At 38.4% G+C, this 14917-nt stretch overlaps 1 protein-coding gene across 1 annotated transcript; it reads left to right on the forward strand.

Moving 5' to 3' along the window:
- Window positions 1–1115: 1115 nt before the first annotated feature.
- LOC110960901 (interleukin-18 receptor accessory protein-like) lies at window positions 1116–14912 on the forward strand. Its single transcript, XM_022208314.2, has 12 exons — window positions 1116–1366; window positions 1589–1793; window positions 3283–3439; window positions 3534–3696; window positions 8071–8142; window positions 10071–10200; window positions 10344–10498; window positions 11937–12074; window positions 12377–12487; window positions 12661–12804; window positions 12886–13001; window positions 14658–14912. The coding sequence occupies exons 1-12, from the start codon at window positions 1285–1287 to the stop codon at window positions 14910–14912; spliced, it is 1728 nt and encodes a 575-aa protein (XP_022064006.2). The 5' UTR covers window positions 1116–1284.
- The last annotated feature ends 5 nt before the right edge of the window (window positions 14913–14917 follow it).

A 14917-nucleotide genomic window follows, 5' to 3' on the forward strand; every position in this document is an offset into this window, starting at 1 on the left:
GCAAAGGATGGATGCATGCAAGTTTTGTGTTTCTAAACTACAACCATAGGTTTTGGTGGCTGAAATAACTGCTGCTGGCAGGTTTTATCAGCTCTAGTTATATCTACGTGCTCAACCAATTTCCAGTTAAATCATGCCAGAAATAGTGTTGCAAACTTCTAACAAACTGCTAAATGGTATTTAGACATTAATAAGAATTGAGCCTTTTTAACTTAGCATTGCTGTTTACTGACAGAGGAAACAGCAGAGGCTCATGTAGGACACTAACAGTGCAGATGTGACCCCAGTAACAGGTCATCAGTGCATGCTGGTTAACCAGACCTACCACAGTCTAAAGCAATGAGAACATGCAACACGCTTTCAGTCTCTGTTTGCTCAGAGAAAACTGGGCTTGTGTGTCCCTTCAACGAAGCTCTTCACAGCCTTTTTTACAGATAAAAAAAAACAAAAACAAAGTTAAATTACAGTAAAAGATCTAAATAGCTTGGCAGGAGTAACAACCGATGCAACAAAATCCAAAAACCAAATCTGCGAAAAATTGAACAAGTAAACAGAATTTTTGGTTGAGGAAGAGCAATAATAATAATAATATAGTTTGGTTTCTAAATTATGTACTTCAGTCAAAGCTACAGGTCAGTTTTTATGTTCAGCTGCTTTAACTTGTGAAACTTAAAGATTTATATACAAAAAGAAAAAAGCATTCCAAGTTCCAGATGTTATATATATTTGTAACATGTATTTATGTAACACAAAGTATCTCCTCCATGTGCATTTTATCATACAACTGCTCAGGAAACACGCTAGCTCAGCTCAAATCTGCCTAAACCATTTTATTTTGAAGGTAGTTTATCATATGCATATGTATCCCCTGTTAGTATCTTTTTTTTATTCATTTTCAGTCATGAAGACTAAGAGGAGGTTTCACAACAGGAAAACAGAACTCAACAACATACTCTTCCGCACTTTGCATAGGAAGTGGCTAACAGGTAAGAGAAACCTAAATATTTTGTGAAACTTCTAGTGAAAATCAAGTTCAAACGTCACCAAACAGGAAACTGAACGCAGCCACCTACTCCAGCATCTACACGCCTTTTCAAAGCAGTTTCACCACAAGATTGAAAGCTCAACAGAGAAGAAGCAACCACCAACGACGAAACTCAGAAAATACCAAGAACGCCGGAACAGATTACACTGAAGGAAACATTGGGGAGGGGGGAACAAATGCTGATTTCATGGCAGTCATAACTGACACCAAGAAACAGATTTTTTTTACAGACTCACAGCATGCCAACTGAATACGTCCTGTTCCTGCTCATCTTTCCCAGCCTGTCGGTGGGATGCTGCGGGAGTCAATGGGAAAATAAAGGTACTTTATTTACTATGGTTTTTGTGTTCAAAGCTAAGTGTGTAGCCACATAGTACAATTATGTTCTCTTTTGATATTGAACTAAAATAAAGTACATAAGTTGATATGTAACACAGTGATGATGATATTTCCTTTTTTTTTTAGCTCTGCCTTGATACATACTTACATGTAACATATCGGAGCAGCTTTTTAAACTGAAATATGACTAATCTGTGTGTGCAGCTCATCAGCGGGACACTACACATCTACACTACAGAGCTGTGGAGGGGGAGACCTTTACGATGCCCTGCATTATATCTTCAAACCAAAAGACCAAATGGCTCAGGACAGGACAAGGTGGAGAAGAAAATAAAGATCCACCGTACCCCTGTGGGACAACAATCTTAGCTGAAAGAAAACTTTCTGCAAACTACACAGACCTCACAAGGTAAATTATTTATTTTTCTACTAAGATTGTGCAATATTTTTTTTCTTTGGATATTGTACTGGCATAAAGTTCATAATTTGATGATGCAATGTGATATATTCAGGATTTTAAATGATAGTCTGACATTTAAATTTTGTTCCAAATTACAAACATCTGAAGCCTAATATCAGGGGTGTCAAACATGCGGCCCGCGGGCCAAAAGCAGCCCTCCACAGGGTCCAATCTGGCCCGCAGGACAACTTTGTAAAGAAAAAATTACAGAGAAAACACTAATTGCAAATTGTAAATTTGTAAAACTATAAATTTAAAATAATTTCTAGACCATGAAAAGCTGTTTTGATCATAAAGTGAAATACTATTGCTCATTGTACTGTTGTTGTTTTGTATCTCGTTTTTGTAATATTTTGTGTTGTTTTTGTTCTTTTTTATCTGACTTTTGTCGTTTGTCTCATGTTTGTTGTTTTGTTTCTCATTTTGTCGTTTTGTGTTTCCTTTTTGTCTCACTTGTGTGTTTTGTCTTGTTTTTGTCGTTTTGAGTTTTGCTTTATTCGATTGTTTTGTATCGTTTTTGTCGTTTTGTGTTTTCTCACTCGTGTTGTTCGTCTACGTTTTTCCCTTCCTTTGTCATTTCTGGTCTTGTTTGTGTCATTTGTGTATTTTTAGTCTCGTTTTTGTCGTTTGTCCATTTTTATGACACTTTGTAACTTTTTTTGGTTTAATTTTTTGCATCCTTTTTGTTGTTTTGTGTCATTTGTCTCATTTTTTGACGTTTTGTGTCTTGTTTTTGTCATTTTTGCGTCTCATTTTTGTCTTGTTTTGTCTTGTTTTTGTTGTTTTTTTGTCTTTCTTGTCTGCCGGTTGTCATGTTGATCATAAAGTAAAATACTCTATTGTTCAGTTCCAGACACCAGTGACTAAACATTCTGTTCCTTTGTAGACAATCTGGAACATGTAAATGATACACTAAGGCATAATATTGTTGAAATTGAACTTAAAAAAATTCAGTTTGTTCATGATGTTCTGTAAAAAGATAATTCCTTATATGTGAACATTTTCAGAATGCACTTTTTTGCACTAAAAAAAAAGGAAAAAATTGGAGTTATTTTTCATAGGTTATTATGCTGTGATTTTACTGGTCCGGCCCACTTGAGATCAAATTGGGCTGAATGTGGCCCCTGGACTAATATGAGTTTGACACCCCTGCCTTATATTAACATGAAGGGATGAATTTTGCCACTTTCATTTACAACAGAATTTCAGTTCTATGGAGAAAAGGAATGATTACAGCAGTATGAATGAACATGTGAGTGATATTTTGAAAATAAAGACTTGAAAAAATGTGAGCCTATCTTTTTAGATGCAACAAAGTTATTATTAGGTGTTCCGTAAAATGTGAATTGTGATTTTTTTTTTTTTTTTTTTTTAACGAAGTGCACATTCCTGCATGAACTTCTGGTTAAATGTTCTGTTCTCTACTGTCCACTGGCAGAAAACGGATCTTGGTTCTAGAGGTGGTGGAGAAACCTACGTCGAGATGCTTCCAGCCTGAAAAGAAGAGGGGAGTAACGGTGCTTCTGGCTGTTGGAGGGAAGCTCACCTGCCCAGATTTCACCTGCAGCAACAACACAGATGTCACTTGGTATAAGGTGAAGTCCCCACAAGAACTGGATTAACCATTTAAGATGCAAACATTGAAATTGCAGCAAAAAACAAACCACTCAGACGTGTGTTTTCTTACAGGACTACATACCTGTGAATACCTTCGATTCCTGTGAAGAGGAGGGAGTGTTACGTCTCTGCCAAGTCAGAGAAGCTCACCAAGGTTTATATTTCTGTGATAGAAGAACACGGGAGGGAAACGTCACGTGGATGCTCAGGAGGCCTGTTCTCGTCAAAGTTGGACGTAAGTGCTGCGTTTGAGTGTGTTTTTGGTTGAAGTTGAGTAATATGCAAATTATTTTCTGTGTATTATCACACTTAGTCAATTCAATTTTATTTATATAGTGCCAAGTGAAGGTCAAATTGTCTCAAGACGCTTTACAGAACCCATATGCCTGAACCCCCAGAGCAGCCCTAAGGAGACAGTGGCAAGAAAAAACTCCCTTTTAACGGGAAGAAACCTTGAGCAAAACCCGGCTCTTTGTGTGGGGTGACCCATCTGCCTGCTGGCCGGCAGGTTGGGAGGGACAGAAGAGGTAGAGAGGTAGAGGGATGGGAGAAGAGGGGGGTGAGAAACAAGGAACAAATAACACACAATTGGATTAATGCATGATAAGCCAGATGATACATACAAAGTACAAGCTAACACTGAAACTGAGTCAAGTTTACAGTTATGATGTACGGCTCCGGCATCAAATATATATAGCTGGTAGTAAAATTCAAACAGTGTGTAGATGAGCATATCAAGTATAGTAAGTTCGATGCAGAGTAGATTGGTGGAAATGGGTAGCTGGAAGCTTATGCTACAAGGAGAAGCTGTGTTTACACCATTATTAGAAATTAGCAGAACTCCAGATAAAGCAGTGTTGGTTTGACATTTCATATTAATCCCAAAGGCTTTAAGGATCCCTTGATGAGGAGTTTTCATTCATCCACTGAAGCAAACATCAACAAGACTGACAGGCACCAAATTCAGCAACGGTCACCAGATGATGCATTTTATATTTTTCCTGTCATGGCCACACTGAAACATTTATTTTTTTTGAAGGACATGTCTCCTCAAGTGTGTCCCTGTGGCCTGAGTTTTGCTCCAACTGGTGAATTTCATACATGTTAAACACACACATGGTGAACTGCAATGATTGCGGAGTTACTGTAATTGACAGTTGTCTCATTTGTAAATAATGTTCACGTCAACGTTCAAGGAAATAGCAAGCAGACATTGGTTTCTTACATCAGTCAACTGTTTAAGATAATTAAATGTTGCAAATTAATCTACAAGGGTGCTTTAAAAGCTTCTCAGATTTACCAGAAAATGTCACAGGAGGAAGGTTGCTCTTACATTATTTTTTAACATAGTCTCCTTTAAGTTGTTCGAGCTTCACTTTGCTGTCATGGAAGAAGGTCATACAGTGAGCGAGCAGAACTTCCTCAACCGAATAGATGGACTTCATCGTCACTCTAAAAATTTCAACCAAATAAGTGGGATTTTAGTTTGGGAAACAGATAGAAGTTGGATAGCGCAGTTTAAGTGAGTTGCGTTCATGAAGCAACAGTTCACAGCCACATCTAACTGCTTCTGCTGTGGACGGACGCAATATTCTGAAGCAACAACTCCATTTTTTGGTTTCCCTCGCACTTACTCCTTTTCAAAGAGAAATGACAAGCATCCCATTTTTGTGGATAGTGACATAAGTCTTTGTAGTGTATAGTTATTCCCCAAAATGGGAGTTTGGGAATAACACCTCTTGTTTCTGTGTAAGATTGAAAACTTTTTGCAGTACCCTTCTAGTGCTTTATTTCAGCTCCCGCCATGTGCCGCCCTCCTCATCCACAGTCTCACCCCAACCGGTCGAGGCAGACGGTCGCCTTCCCTGAGCCCGGTTCTGTCAGAGGGGTTGGGTTCTCTGTTCTTCACCTTACTATGTAAAGTGCTATGAGATGACACTTGTTGTGAACTGGCGCTATGTCAATAAAACTGAATTGAAATGAACAACTCTGAAAATATAATACACACGTCTCAAATTACACTCCAGTATAGTCGCCATTACATTTGCTTGATACAGGTAGAATGACGTTCAAGTATAGGAAATATTTGCCTATATTTTATAGGGTTTATTGATTAGTGCAGCAGAAATCAAGCAGAATGGCGAATGAATTCCTGCAAGTGTAAACATCTTTACCATTATTCCCTCCCCCACCACCACCCCAACCTTCCAACACACCCCCACACTTTCTGTTTGTGGACTCCTACAGTCTTGTCAGTGGTCTGTTTGTAGTACTACATCCCTGGCAAAGTGACCAACAGTGACAATCAACTGTTAACAAGCAAGTAATGTAGAAAATGTTATAGAAAGTGCTACTGCAGTTAAAAAGAAGCAAGAATGATGTCTGAGTTTTGTAGCCTAGCCATGCTAGACCCATGTTCTGAAGGCACAAGGATCTAGGGAAGCTCGACAGGGAGGGAGGAGGGCTAAAACGTTGTCTATCAAATCCCTCTGCAGCAACTGGGTAGGTATACAACCAATCAACGCAACGAATAGGCTGACGTAGTTCTGAGAGCACCGGCGGATTGTGGCTAAGTCCCATTTTGCTTCCCAACCAGCGGAGCCGCGGAGCCAACTGGTATATTAAGGATTTGCCATATCCCGTCGGCATAAGTCCCAATACGTCTTTCTTCTCAATGAAACACTTCAGTGCCGTCCTTTGTTTATCTTTCAAGTTGAATTTTAGCTTCAAATCTTTAAGTTCCAAAGCCGAGTCGAAAGATAACTGTTTATTGTGCGCTGGTTGTTTCTGTCAGAATTGTCGCGCCTCTGTCGTCACTTAGTTACGCCCGCCTTCTGACTCTACACTTCATGGTGATTGGTCCGGCCAGTTTTAGGAGAATCCAGCCTCGAGCCTTATGGAGGGTAACTAGACCCACCCTGGCAGAGAATTAAATTCGTTGCATGAATTTAAGCAAAAACCAACTGGACTTCTCTTTTTTGTCCTTGTTGACATTCCACCTTTGATCCAAGAATCTTCTTCAGCTTTAACTGACTGAGAAGAAGTCACAGAAATGTGTAATTATCCACACATATATGCTAATGCCTCGAGGTGTGAATAATTGTGAAACTTGCAGGTTTCAGTACAGTGCTTGCGAAACTACTGGGACACTCAATGATTAATCAACATGTCAAGTCAATGGGGAAACTATCTGAGGAAAGATCTACAGGCTGCATCATAAGTAACTGATAAATGTCGTGGTTTCTTACTCTGTTTTGAAACAGCACTTTGAGTTTATAGATTTTAGATTTGAAGGAAACTGTTTGCGCTCTTTAAGATGATAAATTACAAACTCCCCAACAAACCTTTAGATGAGTGGAGTGAAAAATGTCTCATTCAGATCTGTGAGAGCTTGAAAAGCTTACACCAAGTATAAATAATAAAAATATTAACCGCTGTCATTAGTCTCTCTACACTAAGCACCACAAAGACATTCTCTCTACACGCCATCATAGTGTCATGAACTATGACAGATGTTGTTCTCAGCTGTTTCACCACCCTCCTTATCTCGCTGCAAACCCAAAAACCACCACTTTCCGCCATAGCAGGTGATTAGCTACTTGTGTGGTTATTGCAATCATTCTTCTCGTGTGCAAAAATGCATGTTTAAATGAAATAGGAAGATAATACTGGAGTTGCTCCTTTCTACTGGTGCAAATGGAATATAAATATATATGATCAAATACATAAAGTGCTCTAAAATAATAACAAAGCAATCCCAGAGACTCAGAGAATCTTTTTTTGGGTGTTTTAATGCATATTTTTGTAACTTTAGCTCTTTATAGTCAGATTAGTCTCCATAGTTAGCAGTGTTGTGGGGACTTGGCCATAATATTTATGACACTGAGGCTAAGTTCCATAATTTATAATACTGTGATCTAAACTATAAATTTACATTGCTACAGTTAATAGCAAATTAGGCTGTCAGCCCTAGTATGTATTCTAGTCAGGTATAGTTGTATTTTGTGTACATTTTGTAGAGTTTAATTTCTAATATGTAATTACTTGGGTAAAATCACATTTACATTTGTTACATTACTTTCAGAAAGGTCATCATATTCCTTTATGCTGGAAGGCTCTTTGACGAAACAGCTGTTGTCTTAAATACACTTTCTAAAGACTAAGAAAAAAGAGAAAAACAGCATGATGTCTTTTCTGTGATTGGAACAGGAGTATGGTATCTGAAAGCCTGTAAGTAATAAATGGCTTTTTTTTTGTTGGAAACAGTAGACATTTTGTCCACCTGCACTGTTTTCATGTGCAAAGACATCATTATAACATAGAACCACTGTTCCTTTTTCAATTGGTGTATAATCATTTTTTGTGTTGATTTTGGTCAGGGTCAGGGATGATGCAAAACACAGAATGCAGAAGGAAAAATGCATAAAATCTGAATTGTGCACTTTAAGCGCATGAATTGTTCAACTACAAGTTTAAACTGTGAAGCAAAGTGTTTTTGTCTTGCATTTGAGTGTGTCCGTGTCTCAGAATAGAGCTTAGATCTGATTGGTAGTTTTTTTCCCCCACATATTCTGTAAATTAGGTGACTTTATTTCCCATACTTACACAGCACGAAGCACGCAGAGTTACCCACCTAGGATTACATATCCTGTCGACAACAACATGGAGGAAGTGGAGCTTGGTAAGTGTTTTCAAATGTACAATCAGATAATTCTACAGCTATCAGAACTAATAACTCAGTTATGTGGTTTTGATGTGACTAAATACAGCCATAACAGCCATGTAGATGGTTTTTTTTTAAGTGCATGTTTTAAGTTTCCTCACAAAAGAAACTACCTCTACAAGCACCGATACAGAACTGGTGAGGCTTTCAAACTCATCTAGCATGTCACCGTAACAATGATTTGCTGTGTTTTTAATGCATGAAAAGTCCCTGCAGTTTATGTATTTCTATCTAATATAAGCCTGAATGATAACATGATAGATTCATCTCAGAGTGACTCATTTCTGCATCTTCCAAATGGGTATGAAAGACAACATAAAGAATAGATTTTTCTATTTATGTAGATATGTATATACAGTGCTGTGAAAAAGTGTTTACCATCTTCCCGATTTCCTCTATTTTTGCATATTTCTCATATTTAAATCTTCTACAATATTTATATTTATTTGATATTAAACAGAGATAACCCACAAAACACAAAATGCAGTTTTAAATGATGATTTACTGAAGATTTATTGAAAACTTACACTGCTGATCAAAAGTTTTAGAACAAGTCAATTTTTCCGGGTTTTTCCTGGAAATTACGAATGTTGGTGTCTCATTCTACTCTCAAATGAAAGCATAGCACAAATAAGGAGATGAAGATTTTTAAAAAAAATCAATTTAGAAACCAAAATGTATTCTAAACTTTTGACTCATCAAAGTACCACCTTTGGCAGATAGAACAGATGAACACACTCGGGGCATTCTTTCCACAATGGAAATCACATAGTCTTCAAAAAGTTCTTCCCATCTCTGCTGCAGAAGTTTCCATAAATGTCTGGTTCTTGTAGGTTGCTTTCACTTTTCTGTCCACTTCATCCCGAACCAGCTCCATGGGGTTTAACTCTGGAGACTGTGCTGCCACTCCATGCTTTTCAAGCTCACCATCTTGCTTTTTCCTAAGGTAGTTCTGGCATAGCTTGGATTTATGTTTGGGGTCTTTATCTTGCTGTAGGATGAACCCCTGACCAACTACCAGAGGGTTCTGCATGGAGCTGCAGAATGCTGTGGTAGATGTTTAGGTTCAGGGTTCCTCTCACTCTGTAGACATCACTGAGCCTGGAACCAGTAAAACAGCCCCAGACCATCATACTTCCTCCTCCATGTTTGACAGTTGTTGTCATACACTGAGGAACCATCATTTCTCCTACTCACCAGCATACAAACATCCGTATGATGAACCAAAGATTTCAAATTTTGATCCATCAGTCCATAAACCTTCTTCCAGTCTTCAGTAGTCCATTGGTGGTGTTTCACGTCCCAAGCAAGCCTCTTTTTCTTATTCTGACATCTTAGCAATGACTTTCTTGCTGCATCTCCACCTGTCAAACCTGCAGCTCCAAGTCTTCTCTTTACACTTTAGACTTCTTACTACGACCACTATTAAGCTGTGCTTGAAGCTGTTGTCCTGTGAGCCATCTACCATGCGAGCTGTTGACTCTGAGAAACGTGTCTTCTGATTCTGTTGTGGCTTTGGGTCTTCCTGTCAGAGTTTCAACCAGTTTCTGAGCCTTTTGATGGGGAAGGAAGCTGTACTCACTGACACTTTCTTCCAATTTCTCTGTAGGAAAGACCTACATTTTTAAGTGTTATGATGGTCTGTCTCTCTTCCATTGTTAATTGCCTTTTTGTTGCCATTTTTGTAGTAACACACTACTTTCTGCAGTACAATGATGTTCAAATAATGCTCTGAGGGTATGGTGCCATGGTGTGTTGCAACACTACAGACAGAGGGGGTTGGAAGTAATCAAGAAAAGTTGGGACACCTGTCGGACTTTTTCACAGCTCTGTATATGCATCACTCTTAAGCGGCTGCATTTAATGGCTGTTTTTCCTCCTTCTAGGTCTCCCTTACAATCTGACCTGTGAGGTATTCTTTCCTCTTGAAATTGAATTTTTTCCAAAGGTAGTGTGGTACGTGAATTACAACGGCAACAAGGAGAATATGACTCTGCTGCCCTTGGAGGAGCCGATGTGAGTCAGTGCAGCTGCATGGTCCACATTTCTTGCTTTTTCTAGCAAGCAGCTTTACAATTCGGTGCCCGTGTTTGCTTTGGAGAATGATGATCCGGCTTGGCATGGATCATTGGTTTGCTTACATTATTTCTGCGATTCAGAAAGAAGAGAGAGATACACGAAGAGATCAAGATCACACAGATTTCCATCATAAAAGAGGTGACGCCACAGCACTTGAACCACATGTACACCTGCAGCACGCAAAATACTGATGGAAGTAGCAGCGTCACAATCAAGCTAAAAAGGAAAATTAAAGGTAATATCGGTTCTGTTGTCGTCTTCATGTCGCATTGTCACATTACAGTTTAGATAATCTTTCATGAAATATTGAAATAATTGACAGTGCAGTAAAATATACACTGTAACGAATGCTCCGACAATTACAAAAAATATCTGGAGCTGTGGTCTCTCTAGTATTTGTAGTTTTATTTTAACAGTTACTGTAAAACAGATTCCACACTACAGAATAGGACATTTACTGTTTAATCCTGTAACTGTTTCTACTCTCAATTCTGCAGTTTTGTGTCTCATTTGTGTGCTTTTGTGCCTCACTTGTCTTGTTTTGTGTCCGTTTTTGTCATTTTGTGTTTCGTTTGTGTTCTGTCCCTTGTTTACATCGTTTTGTGGGTTGTTTGTGTCTCATATTTATTGTTTTGTGCCATTTGGTGTTTCATTTTGTGCTATTTGGTGTATTTTCTGTGTTGTGTTTGTGTCTCATTTTTGTAGTTTGGTGTCTCGTGTTTTTTGTTTTGTCATTTACTGTCATTTACATATGATTTACTGTTTTTTGTTTTGTGTCTCATTTGTGTTGTTTTGTGACTAATTTACATAGTTTTGTGAGATGTGCTGTTTTGTGTCTCACTAGTGTTGTTTTGTGTCTCTTTTTGTGTCATTTTGCATCACTTTTTGTCATTTTGTGTTTTGTTTGTGTTGTTTTTTGTCCTGTTTACATCATTTTGTGTTGTTTGGTACATTTCTTTGTGTTGCTTTGTGTCTCATTTTTATAGTTTTGTGTCTCACATTTTTTTGTTTCGCCATTTTTGTGTTTCATTTGTTTCGTTATGTTGTTTTGTCTTGTTTGTGTCATTTACTGTCCTGTTTTTCTTGTTTTGTCGCTCGTATTGGTTGTTTTGTGCCCTTTTGTGTCTTGTTTGTGTTGTTGTATGTATTGTTTGTGTCATTTACTGTCTTGTTTTTGTGGTTTGTGTCATTTTGTGTCTTGTTTGACCTGGCAGCTTCTTGTTTTTGGCATCAAGAAAGCATCAGGTTTTGCAGATTTTAACACTACTGTTGGAATATGACTGTATTTTTTTTTTTTTACAGTAATTTGTTACAATGTATAATAAAATCTGACAGGAAAGTTGGGTGCGTCAGACACCTAAGAGGGTTTATTCAGGTTTTACTCTTACTATGCCATCTTTCTGTCTGTAGCTAGTTAAATGATTTTATAGCGACTAAACAGAGCTAAAAGGAAAGTGTTTATTAGACTCACATTCATCAGGTTTACACAGTTATGAGTCTAAATGTGAACTAATGTCGCCCTCTCTGCTGGATCTATCAATAAGCTAACCAGTTTGTTATAACAGCTTGTCAATTTTGCATTTACAGCTTCTTCTTCCACACGTTTCTGAGTCAGTCATTGCTTGGTCAAAGATTTAATACAATCTAAGAGCGTATTCTGAACCTGCTTTCAGTCATATGGCCTTGCCTGGTTGCGTATCCCATTGTGTGCTTCCTGATGTTAGCTATGCTGGGAGGGATCTTGCATTTGAAAAGGCTGGAACTGCAGCTTATCTACAAATCCTACTTTCAATATGGAAACCATGATACAGGTCAGACACACACTATGAAGTAGAAACTCAGTGATACACTGATCCTGCATGCATATGTACCTGTAACTGCTGCTCACTGGATTAGGCCTAACTTCAAGATGAAGCTCCACTTCTGCATAAAGATGCTATTTGTTTTTAGTTCATTTTACAAAAATTAACATAGTCTTAATCTATTGCATGTAATTAGCACACTATAATGCTGCTCTTCAGCTCAAAGCAAGAAAAATACATGCACGAGCTCAGGTTTAAATCTCTAATGTTTGCTCTCCAAACTTCCTTTCACATGATCCCTCACCTACCAGATGAGAAACAGTTTGATGTGTTTCTCTCGTACGTGCGGAGTCCTTCACCAGTAAAGACGTCAGAAGGTTTCAGTCTTTCCTCCAAATCAGGATCTTCCAAAGATGTGGAAGGTGGGTTCTACATGTTGTGTGATACCTTCATCAGGATTTCATGTTCACATTACATTACCAAACAAAAGTTGGGACACATTTTCTCGTTCATTTGAATGACAAAGTGTGTCCAAACTTCTGATTGGTAGTGTATTTCAGCGATTAAGTAAATGAACAGGCTCTTTTATTGGCAGCATGTCAATCTACCGCAGACCTGCTCAGCACAGATGATGCTGAATCCACTCAGGGGCTGCTGGAAATGCTGCTGCCCCAAGTGCTGGAGGACCAGTGGGGGTATCGCCTCCATCTGCTGGACAGAGATCCACTTCCTGGAGGAGGTCAGAGGATTGACGGTGTGTGTCTGTGTGTGTTTGCTGTCCACAGATATTCTTGATGGTTTTTATTATCTTTCTTTGCAGCATATACAAACGATGTGGTCCTTGCGATAGCAAGAAGCCGAATGCTCATCTGTGTCCTGTCAGCAGACTACCTCACCAGCAGCAACGCTGTGTTTGAGCTGGAATCAGGAGTCCAGGTAAAGCTACTGATGAGGTGTAAACTCAGTCACAAGTCAGCCAGAGTTTATGACTGGACCATGTTCAAATGTTAAAAGATCTTTAAAAGAAATCCCCAAGAGAAGTTGGCATTCGGAGACAGCAGGATTTATTGTCGACAAAAATCCAGGAGTAGTTCTTGGCAGTGATTAACACCCTGGGAAAGACTAAAGATACTGAACTGTGCATCGTCTTTTATGCTATAAGAGTTGGTCATTTTTCCACACCTATAGGGCGTATGATAGGAGTGACAGTTTTAACACCATTATATCGGTCAGATCATGACATCAGGTTATCATATTTCACCCATAGATCTCACTTTAGAGAGGACATTAGGTCATCATTAGGTCATGTTTTTCAGAGAACATGCCCATACATGTCCAACCTTTTTGCTCCACATCTTACCCTTATTATTTTGTAATAGATTTCATGCATGTCATATATATTGTCATTTAGAATGCAAGTATGAAAGTGTGACAGAAAACCAATAGGAAAGATGTGGCCGAGAATCTCTTTTAGATCCAATTTGTCCAGCACATCCCAGCAGCATGTACACTACCAGTCAAAAGTTTGAACACACCTTCTCATTCAGTGGTTTTTATTTAGTTGCTTAATATATTTTAGATTAATACTGAAGGCATCAAAACTATAAAAGAATACAATTAGGTTTAAACATAGAAGTGTTAATCTTCAGTATTAATCAACATTGTAAAAAAAAAAATAGAAATAAATAAAAAGCATTGAATGAGAAGGTGTGTAAAAACTTTTGACTGGTAGGGAATATTTATTTATTTTAATATAATGAGGATCAAATAATTGATTAGTCAATAAAAAATGTACTTCATGTTTGTATTTTTTGCATAATATGATGGACAGTGTTCTTCCTATAGCTACTGTAGCTGACAGGAACAAGTGTTTTTGCTACAAGTCTGATGCTATTTGAAGCTCCTTAAAAACAGGACTGCAAGTCTTCTGTGCACAATGGAACTCTTAAAAGGTGTAAAATTACTCCTGACAGTTTACAATCATATGTTTTCTGACCACCATTAATTATTGTAGTAAGCAGATATTTATTCTTTGTAAACCAAATTTAGGGTCTGAATACTTTCCAAGGCCGGTTTAAAGAAAACAGATTCCTTTCAATGCCTTTTTTTCAGCTTCTTTTAAAGCTTCATTGGCAACAATAACAATATCATTTTGACTAATGTAGTTAATACACCGCACTACCAATCACTGTCCTGACATTTTCTTTTTCAGTATATTCTTCACTCTCATCAGTTATGTTTAGTAAATTATGACTAAATAGTACCCTTTGTCGTTGTAAGAAACATCAGTGTGCTGGGTTGGAACTCCCAGCGACACGCATCCTGAATGCACTGCTAAAACAATCATTTGAGTACGTTGCTCTGCTGACATAACCTGAAACCGGTAGCTGCGTGGTTGGAGGGAAAATCCATCTTAAGTTTAAAATAGCCCAATCCACATAGAAAACCACTGGTATGTTCTGATTGAAAAAGGCTTCAAAGAGCTGTTGAACTGTTCGATCCATTTCATGACAAACAATTTCTAAAGGTGTCAGGAAGTAGATTTTTTTTTTTAAATCATCATTTGATTTGCTATTTGTTGGACATCTTTAGGCTTTGCTGCAAAAGTCTGCCCCCAAACTCCTGCTAATATGGACGAGTGGAGCATCAGGATCCCTCAACCAGGTCGACCCTCCGCTGCCTGCACTGGTCCAAAAGGCCCTGAGGGTGCTGCCCAGTCTGACGTGGAGCTCAAGCAAACCGGCCACAGCCGAAAGCAAATTCTGGAGATCCTTGAGGAAGGCTATGCCACACGCAGGCAGTGAGACCGGCTTCAGTCATACGGCATCAAGCACTAAATTGTGTTAGCAGGA

This window comes from Acanthochromis polyacanthus, chromosome 2, assembly GCF_021347895.1.
Source record: "Acanthochromis polyacanthus isolate Apoly-LR-REF ecotype Palm Island chromosome 2, KAUST_Apoly_ChrSc, whole genome shotgun sequence".
Classification (NCBI taxonomy): Eukaryota; Metazoa; Chordata; class Actinopteri; family Pomacentridae; genus Acanthochromis; species Acanthochromis polyacanthus.